Here is a 14,044-nt window from a genome sequence, read left to right as displayed (position 1 = left end):
TGTAGCTCGTTGAAAAGCTTTTACCAACCATGTGCAAGAGTCTGGGGTTTGATCCTCAGACACAAAGCAATATGCAAAGAAAAGTGCTCTGTTTATCACCAAGCAATCCCATCTCTACTATCAACTCTTTCAAAGGTTCCTCGGGTCTTAAAGTCAAGTCCTCTTTCTTTTAAAAAAAAAAAAAATTTATTTATGTGTATGTGTAGGAACACAAGATTTCAGAGGCCAGGAAAGGGTGTCAGATGCCCTGGAGCTAGAGTCACAGGTCGTATAGGCATAGGCTCTGGGAACTGATCTCTGGTTCTCTGGAAGAATAGTGTGTGTTCTTAATTGACAACCCATCTCTTTAGCCCCCACATCCTGTCTTGGACTCTGCCTGACCACTTTTCTCCCCGCTTAAACACTCTTGTCATGCATATCTACTGACATAATACTCTGTCAGTCTCAGCTCAAGTTCCACTGTGGGCAAAGCAGGCAACTTCTACAACTTTCTCTTCAAAGTCATAAACTTCAAAATATCAAAATTCACTATTTTTCATGTACTTACTCTATAAATTTCCTTACCTTAGACACTAATCTCAAAACCCAACTCCAGAAATCTTTACTGACTTGCTAACTGACCCAAAAGCACAGGAGATGATGATGAACCTTAGGTGAACGCAGTTACAAATGTACAACCCTAGCTGAAAAGCTCACACATAACCAGGAACCACACTATAAATGAACACATGGTAAGAAACAAGTGTTTTGGGGTTGGGAGCATAGCTCAGTGTAAAGGAATGCTTATTGCATGGGAAGCAACAGGTCCAATCCACAAGCAAAGCTTTCTGGGTATTTTAGGTAATTTCACTTATGCTGTGCAGCAGGATGCAATGCATTCTGGAGCATTACTTCTGAAGCTCCCTCCAGAGGACCAGAGAAGGGCCCTCTATTTGATGCCCAGCACGTGCACGTAGAATGAGGGAGGCTGCTCCACATGTCTAGTTCTAGTTTCTTGAACTTCTTTTAGTTAAAAACAAATAATCTTTCAAATAAAATTATGTCTTACCGGTAAGTCGGTGAAAGCAATACCTAAAAAAGAAAGAAAGAAAAAAAAAAAAAAAAGAAAGGTATTAGTGGCTTTTTTCAAAGGCAGGCAATAATAAAAAGCTGAATAACTAAAGCAAAGGGAGAGAACAGGAAAGGAAGAAAAGGTGAAAGAAAAGCCTAATTTTGTGTGAATGCTGTCCTAGAGTTCATCAGTTCTATTGGCCACACACACTTTATTTCTGGGATACAGAGCTTTAAAGTGATCTTAGATAAACCTTCAGAGCTGTATGAGAACACTGGCTATCACAGTGTCAGATTTGATAGTTTCACCCCAAAACTGTACTATCCATCTCAGCACTAAATGCTTGTCTAGATTTAGCTTTTACAAAATTTTAGGTGGGAGCTGAGCATTGTAGTGCATGCTTATAATCCCAGCACTCAGAGGACAGAGGCAAGATGAAGTCATCCTTGGCGACACAGCCAATTCAAACTGAGCTTGTGGAACTCTGCCTCCAAAAATCAAAAATAAATAAAAACTAGGAAAAAGGAACTGACATTTTCTATTAAAAAAAAAAAAAACTAAACACAAGAAAGCACTTTTTATTTTGTTTTTATTTCTAAAACAACAAAACAAAACAAAACAAAACACAGTTTCTTGTCAGGACATAGCAATACATGCCTGTTATCCTAGCACTCAGGAAACTGAGTTACAACGAGCTCTGTATGAGGCCAGTGTAGGCTACATGCTGAGATCTTGTCTCAAAACACAACACAATAAAACAAATCTATTCTTTCTTGAAGGATGGAGAGTGCTCCTAAGTATCCCAACAGGAATTTCAACATACCCATGTGCAAACACAACTGGAACACCAGTAATGGCATAAGTATACTGGCATTCTTAACCAAATGAATACAAGTGAGGCAATATTTCTATAGCACCTACTATACTGTTTTAAAAAGTAACATCAAGTAAGGGCCAAAGACATTGCCTCTGCACACACTGGAAGCATACAAACAACGCAGCACCAGCACCTCTCTTGTTCTGACAAGCATCTAAAGTGTAAGGGTATCTAGTACTATGTTTTGCCAAGAGAAAAACAATCTCACCTTAAGCTATCTGACTCTATTTATTATAATAATAAAGTTAAAAGACACAGTGAATTTAAATAGTATAGGCTGAATAATTCTAAGCTAAAAATTCAAACTCTAAAACTAATGGTGCCATTAGGGTCAAGTTCTACCACAATACAATTGGTAGGTCATGTTCAAATGCAGGCACACTACAAACAGGGCATGAAATTACTTTTAGGTTGTGTGTGTCAGGCACATATGAAACTCGAGGGGTTTTTTTTTGTTTTTTTTTTTGTTTTTGTTGTTGTTGTGGTTGTTTTGTTTACACTTAGGTTCCATCCCGGAGGTATCTACCTCCAGATACACACACACATCCTGCAATCCAAAACCCTCCATGTTTCTGATCCTACGCATTTCAAGTAAGAGGTATCTGTAATTTTTTTTAATGTAAAAATAATGCTTGTGGTTGGTAAAGCTCTGTTTTTATGACTTTTACCAAGTTATAATAAGTGCATCTGTCAAAAGGAAGGCTAAGTCCTGCTTTTGTTCTGTCACTCCATACAAAATATCCTGACTGCAGTCAGTTCATTCACAGTGGAAGGGAGCCAAATACAAAACTTATTCCAAAATCATCAGAAAATTAAACAATACAAAAAAATAAAACGGTATCTTAACATGATCTTTTTAAAACATTTTTAATGTAGACTATTTTTCTCAAGGATATGTACTTATAAGTCTCTAAATTTACATTGTTTTATTAAAAATACTTTGTCAGTTTTTGTTCTATATCAAGAATGCTAATAAAAACTCCACGTTAGCTTCAGAGATCAGCACTTTTGGCCATGTGCAAGTAAGCATGTGCACCTCCGCAGTCCAGGGCCACAAACAGGTGCTTAGAAAGGAAGCTGCTAGAACTACGGAAATTTCACTTTTCAAGTTCCTGACTTGCCAAGAAGCTTTCTGAAATGTTATCTTCAAGTAATGAATAATGTCTGATTTTTTTAAAAAAGCTAAAAAGAAAAAAAAAAAAACATTACTTAAGTTCTATACTTCAATGCCTCTATTTTTCCAAATAAAACCTCTCCATTTTTCATTATATAGTAAGTACATGTACAACTTTGAAAACTGCTTCAGACAGAAATAGAACTCTTCCAGTCTTATTGTAGAAATATCCCTCTACAAATGCCCTTGGAGGAATGGGTAGGGGCTGAGTAACATTTTATCTTCTAGATTCTAGAGTCCAGTCCTAAAGCATAGAGACTTTTCCTGTAAGGGTCAACTTAGGTAGCACTTTCTGCTTCTCAGGTAATGGTGTCTCTGTCACCACTATTCAACTCTGCCACAGAAAGCCTGTAACTGATGCAAACGAATGGGTGGGGCTGTGTTCCACAGTGGCTTCAGCAGCCACACTTAGAGAGGCTCTGTTCACTGGGATAACTTCTGTTAACCAGGTCATCTCTGCAGCCCTGGCACCCAGCCTAAAGTCCCAGACTACCTAGCATCTCGAACTGTTCAGGCACCACTTTAGTGTTCTTTGATGAGCTTACTGTGGTGGCCGTTACAGGCACTCGGTTTTTATAAACTTAGAAATGTTCAGTAAGTTGGCTAAGGTCACATGGCAAAAAAGCCCCTTGAGTCAAACCCAGTCAAGAGACTGCGGGACTCCCTCCCACTAAGCAGTATTATATTACCTATACGCTCAATATTTATGAATTTACAAATACCATCAAACATTTCAAATTTACAGAAAATTAGAACATAATTCCATCATTAGGTACCCTTTTCTTAAGCATCTTACCTTTTAAAATGGCTTTCTTATTCAATGAAAGGGTTTGATTTAAATGTTTGTGAAAATCTAATAGGAAAAAAATCACATCACCTGTGATCTTCCCATCTCCCAAAATAAAATTTCTTCTCTGAAAAGTTTAAAAAATTAGTGTTACAAAGGCTAATCGTGGTTTTCTAAAAATGTCTTGTTTTGCATTTTTGAGCTGTCAAACCTAAAAGCAGACTTCCCTTAAGTTAATGATCTTAAACAGTTTAAGCAGACAGTCTAAGACTAGTGTCAGTTAACTACTTTGTATATAGTCTGCATGAGGTCATGAAACCATACATGGTTGAGAGTAACTTTGTAGTTTTGCAGACCTGTAACAACTTTTAAGCCACATAAAAAAAAGAAAGAAAAATCTAAGCAAAAATCTTAAACCAGACAGGAATGCAAAGAGTTTACACATGGGTTGTGCTGGGGCACCACAGAAGCCTGCTATGATGCAAACTGAAACTTAAGAATCTTCCTCTATGTAATGGAACACAAAGGCTTGCCATTTAAGATATTGCATTATATAGATAAGCAGACTACTTGCAGTCTAACTTTTAAAATGCTGTTCAGAAGTAAAGCAGCTTCTGCCCTCTAAGATTTTTACTTTTTGCTTCTATCCACTTGGGCCCATTAGAAATAATCTGCTATGAACATATACATTTCCCAATAATAAACATGAGGTTTTAAAAAGCAGCAGTCTTACTACCTTCTATTATTTCTTGCAATTAAAAAAAAAAAAGGTGGGTTAGAGAGATGGCTCAGCAGTTAAAAACTCATCCTGCTCGTCCAAAAGACGCAAGTTCAGTTCTCAGCACCCACACTCATCAACTCACATCACCAGGAATTCAGCAGACCCCACACCTTTTTCTGGCCTCCTCCAGAACCCACACATGCATGCATACATTCACACAAACATGCCCATGTGCACACACAGATATAATAAAAACACATTTTTTAAAAAGGGAAAACTACAATAACTACACACGAATGCACATTCGCTAGAGCCTTTCATTTTTTATTATTCCTACATGATTCTTTGTTTGATAATCATACTTTAGCCCATGTGTCTTTTTATTCCTGTTACTTATTTAACTCTGTCCTGCACTACAAACTTGTCTCAGACACCATCCTTCAGCAACATCATTCGCAGGCCTAAGCTTAAGTACATCCATCCTGTTCTTTCACTAATGTACTGAGCTGTCCATTTCTTTTAACTGTTCCCCCAACTATTCTTAGAAGTGATTTTTTTAAATTGTACTAGAGAACTGAATAACTAATAAAGTTTTTTTTTTTCCAAGCAAAATTTAGCACTTCTATTACTAGAATGAATGGCTCAGTACTAGGCAGTACTTCTTCTCCTATTACTTTTGTATGTAAGTTACCCTTCCCTGAATACGAAATTTTTTATCACTTCCTTAATGTGGACATGGATAGAATAAAAAGGCATCTATCCATTAAACACAATCACGTAATAAACAAAACCATCATGCTTAGTAAAATAATCACAATATTTGGCTATTTTGTATTCGAAACATCTCAGTACCTAAACTATGTCCATTCTTCGTGTAAAAGCAGGTATTGTTGATAAGATTAACACAACAGCCAATGACATCACCAGTTGTAAAAGTTGGTCCATACGGTTGTCCAGTTCCAGAAGAACAAAATGAATGTCCATCATCCCCATGGTAACCATATGAATGTTTATCCCAACCTGGAGAGACAGGTTCAGTATATTTACAATGATGAACAAGGCTCCTCAGCAGTCACTTATCACTAACGTTGTAAGATAACCCAGAACAGCACAACAGATATTACACAGATAAAATCTCCAAATGTCCATCTACATTCTCAACAACTAAACTAGAGAGTGATTTCAGCATTAAAATGCTGTCTACAACATTAAGAAAAATAAACTCACCACCCAGAACAGTAAAAACAAGTACTGAGGAGAAAGGATTTCTACCAGGAATGCGAGCATAAGCACAGCAGTCATGACAGGGCATGTTTCTCCATGCATTACTTCTTTAGCTAATAGAGCAAAGGAATTTTGCTTTAATTTGAATAACACACAAACTTTACTGTAAAATATAACTTTTCAGTCACCACAAATTTCTCAAGTTGATCCATAGGTAAAAGTTGTGGAATTTGTAATCATTTTATACACTCAATTACACACATCCTTATTTATTATAATCAAGACCCCATTTATACCTTAATAACTTCTAGCAAAAGTGCACAATGAAAATCCATCAAGACACACAGGGATCCAATGAGATGGCAGCAGTACTGGCTTGAAATGTTCCCGTTCAATGCACTTACTGTAGAGTTCTGCACAGCTCAGTTAGCTTTTTAAATAAGAACTTTCTGCTACTGTTGATTTTTAGCATCAGAAAACAGACTCAATTCCTTCTGCTAATTAGTTCTCACACAGCATTCATTCCACATCATCCACACATTCCTTGAGCTCACTTCTGTCCTCTGTCCCTACTCTCACAAGGGCACACAATTAACATGGGTTAAGGGTCAGGATATGACTGGTAACAACAGAACCAGTGACATTAAAATGTATCAAGTGGCTGATACAGTATATAAAATTAAAAAGGATGAAACATTAACAGGAAAACAAAGCATAGGTACTATGTAAATTTTACAGAAGAACATAAAATTTAACTCACTTCCAGTTAGAATTCATATTATAAGTGATCAAAATTTCAAAAGCTATTACCTTTGAACTATTTCAATTACTTAAAAATTTAAGCAGAAATGTCAGTCCTAAATGTCAGGCTCTAACAATACTATAATTCACTTGCAAGTGTACCTGGTAGTCTATTCATGTTCACACCTTGAGCAGAAAGACCAATTCCCATGTAGCTGTTGGAGAACAAAGGAAAGGAAATGGAGGTTATTACAGTCAGATATGGACATATCACTAAATACTCTAAAACATAACTAGAACCAAGCCCAACTGAGGCTCCTACAGTAGCCACAGAAGTATTATTACAACATATTCCATAGCAACAAAGAGGACTATTAAGCAGCAATGAGACCTAGATTCAGTAAACAATAGTAATCATTCATAAATCCATTAAAAATATTAGTAATGGCTACAGTGAGTGATATGGCATTCATAGTCAAGACTGTTAATGAACTGAATCCTTGGCATCCACCTGGTGAAAGAAGAGAATTGCCTTTCACAAGTACCAATACTACATGACAAGAAGAAATCTGATCTCAAAGTATCTCATAGTATACCTTAGGGCTTTGGAAAACAGGAACAAAAAAATATACAGTCAATGGAAAGAATCAAGATCAGGCAGAAGTTAATAAAATAGAAATAAATAATAATACACATGATTAGTACCACCAAGTTAGTTCTTTGAAAAGCTTAAGAACAAACCCTTGATCAAACTAATCAAAAGAAAAAAAGACTCAAATTTTTAAAATTAGAGATGAAAAGGAAGCCTTTACAACATATATCATCATAAATCAGAAAATTGCAAAAATATGTCTTAAATCTCATAGAATTCACCAAATTAGAAAATCTAAAAGAAATAATGTCTAAATACATATGATCTACCAAAATTAAACCAAAAGGAGATAAATACTTCAAACAGATCTATATAGCAAATAATGAGACAGAAACAACTGGGGGGTGGGGTGGGAGGAGGACCCTTCCATAGCCAATGAGACAGCTCAACTGGTGAAGGTGCTGGGACCCACATAATAGAACAAAGAGCTAACTCCCACAAACTAATTTCTGAACATCACATACCACTCCTATAAATAAATGTCACAAGTCTTTAGTTGTTTTTTTTTTAAATCTGCCAATTAATCAAAATCCAAACCCAAATAGACTGCTAAATACTACAAGAATTTCAAAAGCAAACACCAAAGTTCCCCAAACTAAGGAACAGAACAGTATCAAACTGTTTTTATAAAGCCACTACTAATTCTGATACCAGTACCAGATAAAAACATTTAAAAACAAAACTATAGACCAATCTTTCTGATGGATATATGTGATAATTTTGAGTCTTCCCTATTTAGTGTAATGTTGGCTATAGGTTTATCATACACAGTATTTATTATGTTGAGTTACATTCTCAGTGTTTTCAAGAAGAACAGCTTGATAGGTGCATAGCTTTGAATACTTAGTCACTGGGGAATGAAACTCTTTGAAAGGGTTAGAAGGACTTGGAACTGAGGCCTTGTTAGAGGAAGTGTGTCACTGGGGGAGGGCTTTGAAATGTCAAAAGCCTATGCCAGGCCCAGTCTCCCTCTGCCTGCATGCTTGCAGACCAGGATGGAAAGTTCTCAGCTTCTTTCCAGCCCCATGTGTGTCACTATACTCCTTGCCATATTGACAATGGACCAAGCTCTGAAACTATAAACAAATGTTTTCTTTTATAAGAGCTGCCCTGGTCATGGAATCTATTCACAGTAACTAAGACAACAAAGATACAAAGAGAAGAAGGATGTCACCAAAACATTTGCCAACTAAGTTTTAGAAAACACCAAGGATATCATTGACTATGATCAAGTTGACTTAATTCCAGAGACACAGGGATAGTTGGTTATAATAAACACTACAAATTATATAAATGGACAAGTACAGAAATCACATGGCCATCCCCCAAAACGCAGAAATAGCCTTTGAAAGTATTTCATGATAAAAGTCAACATAATAAACACTATGTATGATTAACATTATATTATATAATTATTATATAATCATTATAGTCAACATTACACTAAACAAGGAGACTCAAAAGCATTTCTACTAAAATCAGAAATAAGACAAGGCTGCTCTCTATTAAATATGGTACTGGAAGTCTTAGCTAAAGAAGTTAAGACAAAAATTGAACAAAATGGATACAAATAGCAAAGAAGTCAATCTTTCCTTATCCCTATTCAGAGGATAGGATTTTACATAAGAGACCCTAGAGATTCCAACAGAAATCTCTTAGAAGTGATAAATTTTGAAAAGTGGCAACACACAAACTTTACAAAACCCAGTCACCTTCATATATACCAATGTTGAGAAAGCTATCAGGTAAATAATCCCATTCACAACTGCAGGTATACATACATACACACACACACACACACACACACACACACACACACCCTGGGAAAAAAACTAACCAAAGTGAAAGAGTTCTATAAGAAAACCTGTACTTTTATTCATTTATTTTTATGTATCTCTGTTTCTGCAGGTACCTGTAACACAAAAGACCATGTGGGTCTTTGGTAATGAACTCAGGTAATTATGTTGTCAGCAAGCACCTTACTCGATGAACCTTCTCATCAATCTTGAAAACTTTAAAACATTCAAAACTCAAGATATGAGATGAACAGACCTTCCATACTCATGGATTTGAAATAATCAATTGCGTAAAATGATTCCCCTAACCAAAAGTAATCTCCAGAGATTCAATGTAAACCCCATCAAAATTTCAATGCCACTCTTTATATAGAGATTGAAAAAAAATCTATCTTAATTTTCATTCGTAAGTTTAAGAGACCTCACTCAGGCTGGAGATGGCTCAGCAGTTAAGAGTACCTGGAGGATCTAGGTTCAACTCCTAGCACCCATATGGCAGCTCAACTATCTGTAACTCCAGTTCTAGGAGACCAATGCCCTTTTTCTGCCTCCATGGGCATCAAGCAAGCATATGGCACAGACACAATGATAACAAAACACATTTAAAAGACCTCACTTAGATAGTGTGACAGTTATTTTCAACCTTGTGGAATCAAGAATTGCTTGGACAATAAAGTATACAGATGGGTTTAATTGTGATGGAACAATCTGCCAACTGTGGGTGGCCAGTTCCATGGGGGGTGGAGGGGAGGACTAGACTGAATAAAAACAAGAAAGAGAACTGAGTACTCATTCATCTCCTAACTTTAGAGGCAATGTCACCATCAACCTTAAGCTCCTGTGCCCATAACTTCACCAGGAGGGGGCCATGACCTTGAACTGTGAAACAAAGCAAACCCTACCTTCCTTGTTTTTGTTATCCATTCTGTCCTAGCAAAATGTAAAGTGAGACAGATATTCAAAGAATTCCCAAGCAAAAATAATGCCATATGTTATATGACTATAGCTAAGTTTCAGTTCCATTCCAGAGCTTTGGTAACGCAGCAGCACTGCACTAATAACAACAACAACCAGACACAGATCAATGCAGTAACTAGATGTGAGAGCTAGGTACAAAGTCATGTACAAACCTGATTTTTGCTTTGTCTGTTTTTACACAAAGATGCCAAAAATAGTTAGGAGAGAAAAGACAGCCTCTTTAACAAATGGCCTGTAGTAAACTGGATGTCTCCAAGTAGAAGAGTAAGACTAGATGCTTACTTTCACCATGAACAAAAACCAACACCAAATGCATCAAAGACCTTAACATAAGATCTAAATATCTGAAGGAAAAAGTAAGTAAAACATTTCGAGATACAAGCATAGGCAAGGCTTTCAGCCATTTGGGAAATAAGGCCAGCAAGTAGACAAATGGGACCTCATGAAATCTGAGGGAAAAAAAAAAGTTTCCATACAGCAAAGAAAACAGTTAGCGGAGCACTCTACAGGATGAATCATTGTCAGTTATACCATCAACAGATTAATATCTAGAATATACAAAGACAATAAGACAACCAATCAAAAATGTGCTACATAATTGAAGTGCATTCTCAAAAAGAAATACAAAAGGCTAGTAAATACTTTTAAAAAGTGTTCAAAATTCTTAGCCATGAGGGATTGCAAATCAAAACTACTCTAGAGATTCTATTGTTTCAGTCAGAATGGTTACTGAAGGCAAATGGTATCTTCCTCTCTATTTTGCAACAGGGTCTCACTGAACTTGTCATTTTAGCTAGAGTGGTTGGACAAGTGAACCCCCAAGATCCACCTTTTACCAGAACCCTACCACAGGAGTGACAGACAAAAGCCACCATGTCGAGGTAGGTACTAGGGATCTCAACTCAGGCCTTCATGCTTCTAGAACAGTAACTTATCCAATGAGCTATCTCAACAACCTGGGAGACATTTTCTTCAGTGATACAGCATAACTGTATTAGTACTGATGGCTGATGAAAGATTCGGGCAAGCCCAGCATTATCCCTAGGCTATAAGGCAGCTAGATAAATATGAGCTGGAGGTGAGTGAGCCAGCAAGCAATGCTCCTCCATGCCTCCTGTCCTTACTTCCCTCAATGACACTGTGGTCTGAAGTACAAGCCAAATAAAATAAACTCTTCTCTCCTCAAGTTGGTCAAAGTATTTTATCACATAACAAATTAGAGCATGTGTATTCTTTTGTGGAGATTACTTTGTTCTAATTTTATAAATTAGCAGACTAGAGTCCCTTGTTTAGGTAGATTGTCAGTTTGCTCAGTTTTAGAAAATAGTCATATAGAAACCCCAAATATATTTTGTACCTTATTAACAACTCCAAATATTTTGCATGAATTTGACATTACATCCAAATGAGAAGTCATAGCCCATTTTGGGGGTTCTGAAGTTTCACTGTGTCCTCTTGGAAACATTTTGTATTATTTAATATTTCTCACATGAGTTCCTCTATACTTGTTTTTGAGCAACTGTAATCCTAAATGGCTCTTTTACAGACAGTGAAAGATTACAGTAACATATGTTAGTGACATGTGACAGTTTCATAGGTGCATAACTATTTGATGGTATGTATCCGCCTTACCCTTTCTTGTCTTGCTCCTTCCTTTCCCCACACAGCCCCCTCTTTTACTCTCTCTTGTCTTTTGAGTTTAAAAAGTTGCTACATCAATTTACCAAGACATTCCCACAGACCTGCAAACAGGTCAATCCAATTTAGGCAATGCTAGCTTTAGATGACACTAGGCTTTATCAAGCTGACAATAAAGGCTTTCTAGAACAATACACAAATTTCAAAAGCTTATAAACATCTCAGAAGCTCAGATTTAAAACAAGTAAATACAAAACACCTACAAGTGCAAAAACCAGCAAATTGAATCCAATTTGTTAAAGTCTGTAATTTGTCTACAATTGTATGATCTTGTGTCATTTGATAATGTTCAGCAACCATTCCTCACAAAGCATCCAGCAAAGTTAAGAAAAGGAAATTATTTAAGTATGATACTGTTTCCCCTAACTCCAATACAAGCCCCACACAAAACAATACTGTGAAAATCAGTGAAGCCATTTCCATTTCAAACAGTAACAAGGAGTTGCTTGTATCTGTTAAACATTGTTTTGGAGGTCTTTAAAATCCTAATATAACATAAAAAATAACCAGTAAAACATTAGAAAACAATGTATTCATTTGTAGCTGGTATAATTATATGCATACAAAAACCACAGAAACTAGTCAAAGCATTAAAATTAACTAGATATTTTAAGAAAATCAATTTCGGGAAAAAAAAAATGAAAAAAAGAGGCAGGCGAATTTCTGAGTTCGAGGCCAGCCTGGTCTACAGAGTGAGTTCCAGGACAGACAGGGCTATACAGAGAAACCCTGTCTAGAAAAAACAAACAAAAAAAAAAAAAAAAAAGAGAGAGAAAAGAAAACCAATTTGGTATTACAGCAACAGACAGCTGAAAATAGGAGCAATGTGTATGAGTCACAGAAACCCCAAAATAGTAATAAAGTTTTCTAGCAAAGCGGAAAAGCAATGTATCAAATCTGTAGGCACAACATGTATCTAGAGACTTGACAATAGAAGTAACTGTCTTTCTAAAAACAGTGGTTCTCAACAGTTAGTTTCTCGTGTTGTAATGATCCCTAACCATAAAATTATTTTCACTGCTACTCATTAAGTATACTTTTGTCACTGTTATGAATCATAATGTAAATATCCCTGTTTTCCAATAGTCTTAGGTGACCCCTGTGAAAGGATCATTTGACCCCCAAAGGAGTTGAGATCCACAGGTTGAGAATAGCTGTTCTAAAAGCTGTAGGTACACTGAGTACAGTTCAAGACACATTCCAATCCGATTTCCTAAACTAGAAAAAAAATGATTTTAAAGTTTATATATACAAATCTAGAATTCCAAAAAAGACAAGACTTAGGTAAACAGCAGGCCACTCCCAGCTTAATTTACAGTTAATGAAATTCCCAAGAAGATTACTAGTAAGAGCCCACTGTGAGTGAGGCAAGGTGACAAGACAGAAACAACTGTAGGTTGGCTGTAGTCTGGCCCATGCAGCCTGTGCTGTTACAATGTAGCAACACCAGCCCAAGCTCTCTGGCAGAACACAGGCTGTGACTGTGACTCACTCACTGACACCTACAAGTTTCTTTGGAGAAACAAAACCTCACAAACTCTTCAACAGGGGTGTTCTAGTTTGCTTTCTATTTTACAATAAACCCTTGACTAAAACCAACTGAAGGCAGAAAGGTCTTTCATATTACACTTTAAGGAACATTCCACCACAAAAGAAAGTTGGAGCGGGGACTCAAGCAGAGGCCACAGAAGACCGTTGCTCTGCCATGGCTTGCTCTCTCTGACTTCTTATATATACTCCAGGATCACTCCGAGAAGGAGTAGGCTGGGTAGGACCATCTACATCAATTATTAATAATACTAATAACAAGATGTCCAACAGATTTGCCTACAAACCAACGGATGAGGCAATCCCCCAATTAAGTTTCCTTCTTCCCAAGTAGCTCTAGTCAAAAACAACTGATCAGCACAAGAGGTATTCACCAAGCTTATTGTTTAATGACAAAAACTGGACCAAACCTCTCTGATACTAAAAGAAAACTAAAAAAAACAGGATGCCTGCTGTTACCTGAGCTTAGATGCCATGGTGTGGTTAGAAGGCAAGAGAGTGAAGGAAATTTGGACAAGGTTCTAAACCAGTTGTTAATGGATTGGTCACTAAATCTGCAACACTCTTCAAATTATCTTGAGGCAAGACCTAGAAACTCCAAAAAGAACTCTAGACCAACAGTTCTCAACCTATAGGTCATGATCCTTTTGTGGGTGTGGGGTCAATGACTTTTCATAGGGGTTGCATCAGATAGCCTACTTCTCAGATTACTTATGATTCCTAACAGTAACAAATTACAGTTATGAAGTAGCAGCAAAGTAATATTATGGTTGAGGGCCCCTACAACATGAGAAACT

General features: G+C 36.7%; 1 protein-coding gene across 1 annotated transcript in view; it reads right to left on the bottom strand.

Annotated features, from left to right (window-relative positions):
- The window catches only part of Ranbp9 (RAN binding protein 9), a 78,487-nt gene that overhangs the window by 29,285 nt on the left and 35,158 nt on the right, over positions 1-14,044 (bottom strand). Inside the window, exons 3-5 of the mRNA XM_034509766.2 lie at positions 6,738-6,790; positions 5,463-5,630; positions 1,049-1,071 (exon numbers count right to left, since the gene is read on the bottom strand). Of these exons, the coding sequence (XP_034365657.1) occupies positions 1,049-1,071; positions 5,463-5,630; positions 6,738-6,790 (244 nt within the window). The remainder of the gene's footprint in view (positions 1-1,048; positions 1,072-5,462; positions 5,631-6,737; positions 6,791-14,044) is intronic.

This window comes from Arvicanthis niloticus, chromosome 8 (genome assembly GCF_011762505.2).
Source record: "Arvicanthis niloticus isolate mArvNil1 chromosome 8, mArvNil1.pat.X, whole genome shotgun sequence".
Classification (NCBI taxonomy): domain Eukaryota; kingdom Metazoa; phylum Chordata; class Mammalia; order Rodentia; family Muridae; genus Arvicanthis; species Arvicanthis niloticus.
This window is presented reverse-complemented; position numbering and strand designations above follow the sequence as displayed.